Below are 1,246 nucleotides of genomic sequence, written 5' to 3' on the forward strand. Positions count from 1 at the left end.
CCGGAAGCGGAAGCGGCTGCGGCCCACCTTTTATTTGATAACAGAACTCTGCGATGAAGATGCAGCAAAAGCCATCGCCCAGCAGCAGCACAAATACCAGACTTACATCAAGAGAATGCAGCAGCAGCAGCAGCAGCAGCAGCAGCAGCAGCAGCGGGTGCACGAGGAGGCGCCTCTTCCGGGGTTCTCGGAAGAAGACGCGAGGCTTATTGTCTACCAAGTAACAAACCCTAAACCCTAAACCCTAAACCCTAAACCCTAGTCACGACCCCTCCTCTTCTGAGTGGGCCACAGCAGCTGTTTCGCCACCGCTGCTGCTGCTGCTGCTGCTGCTGCTGCTGCAGCTGATGCAGGCCTTGGCTCACTGCCACTCGCGCGGTTTGCTGCACCGAGATGTAAAGCCGCAAAATATATTTTTGACGAAAGAGAGAGAAGCAGAAACTGGCAAACTGAGGTGGTCCGCAAACCCTAAACCCTAAACCCTAAACCCTAGTGACCCTGAGCCGCAGGACTGGCCCTGGAGATAATTTCTGGTAAACCCTAAACCTTAAACCCTAAAAGCTGGCTGGCGCTAGCCCAAAGCCCCAGCGAAGCCGCAGCAGACCCTAAATCCTAAACCCTGATTTAGGGTTTGCTGCTGCAGGGTCGTTCGGCTGGGGGACTTCGGGCTTTGCTGCTTCCGGCTGCAGCAGCAGCAGCAGCAAACAGCAGATGTTGTCACAAAGCTTTACAGAGCGCCGGAGCTGCTGCTGGGCAAAACGGACTATGGGCAGCAAATTGATGTCTGGAGTGCTGCTGCTGTCGCAGGTAGCTGCTGCTGCTGCTGCTGCTGAAGGGGAGGCTGCTGCTTCTGCTTTTCGCGCTGCTGCTGCTGCTGCTGCGCAGAAGGCGGTTGCTGCTGCTAGTCCTGGTGGTGGTGGTGCTGCTGCTGTTCCTTCGCATGCAGTCGGCAGTTAACCCCGCCCTGCTGCTGCTGCTGCTGCTGCTGCTGCAGCGGAGCTTGTGCTGGGCCGCCCTTTGTTTGGCTGCTCCTCTGAGGGTTTGCTGCTGAGCCGAGTGCAGCAGGTGCTGGGTGCAGCAGCAGCAGCAGAGCTGCAGCAGCTAGCGGGAGAGGAGCTGCAAATCGAAGTGAGTTTTATTTATTTATTCTTATTTATTTATTTATTTATATTCATTTATATTTATTTATTATTATTAGAAATTTTATGTTTCAGTTTTGTATACAGTTTGCTTTTTGTTTATTTAT

At 53.4% G+C, this 1,246-nt stretch overlaps 1 protein-coding gene across 1 annotated transcript in view; it reads left to right on the forward strand.

The window, feature by feature from the left end:
* Positions 1-957, forward strand: part of ETH_00042285 (CMGC kinase, putative) — a gene marked incomplete at both ends in the record, with an annotated part of 1,293 nt that extends 336 nt beyond the window's left edge. Inside the window, 4 exons of the mRNA XM_013374999.1 lie at positions 14-220; positions 354-457; positions 644-807; positions 947-957. Of these exons, the coding sequence (XP_013230453.1) occupies positions 14-220; positions 354-457; positions 644-807; positions 947-957 (486 nt within the window). The remainder of the gene's footprint in view (positions 1-13; positions 221-353; positions 458-643; positions 808-946) is intronic.
* Between the last annotated feature and the right edge of the window lie 289 nt (positions 958-1,246).

Source organism: Eimeria tenella, genomic scaffold (genome assembly GCF_000499545.2).
Source record: "Eimeria tenella Houghton genomic scaffold, Eth_scaff2456, whole genome shotgun sequence".
Taxonomy (NCBI): Eukaryota; Apicomplexa; class Conoidasida; order Eucoccidiorida; family Eimeriidae; genus Eimeria; species Eimeria tenella.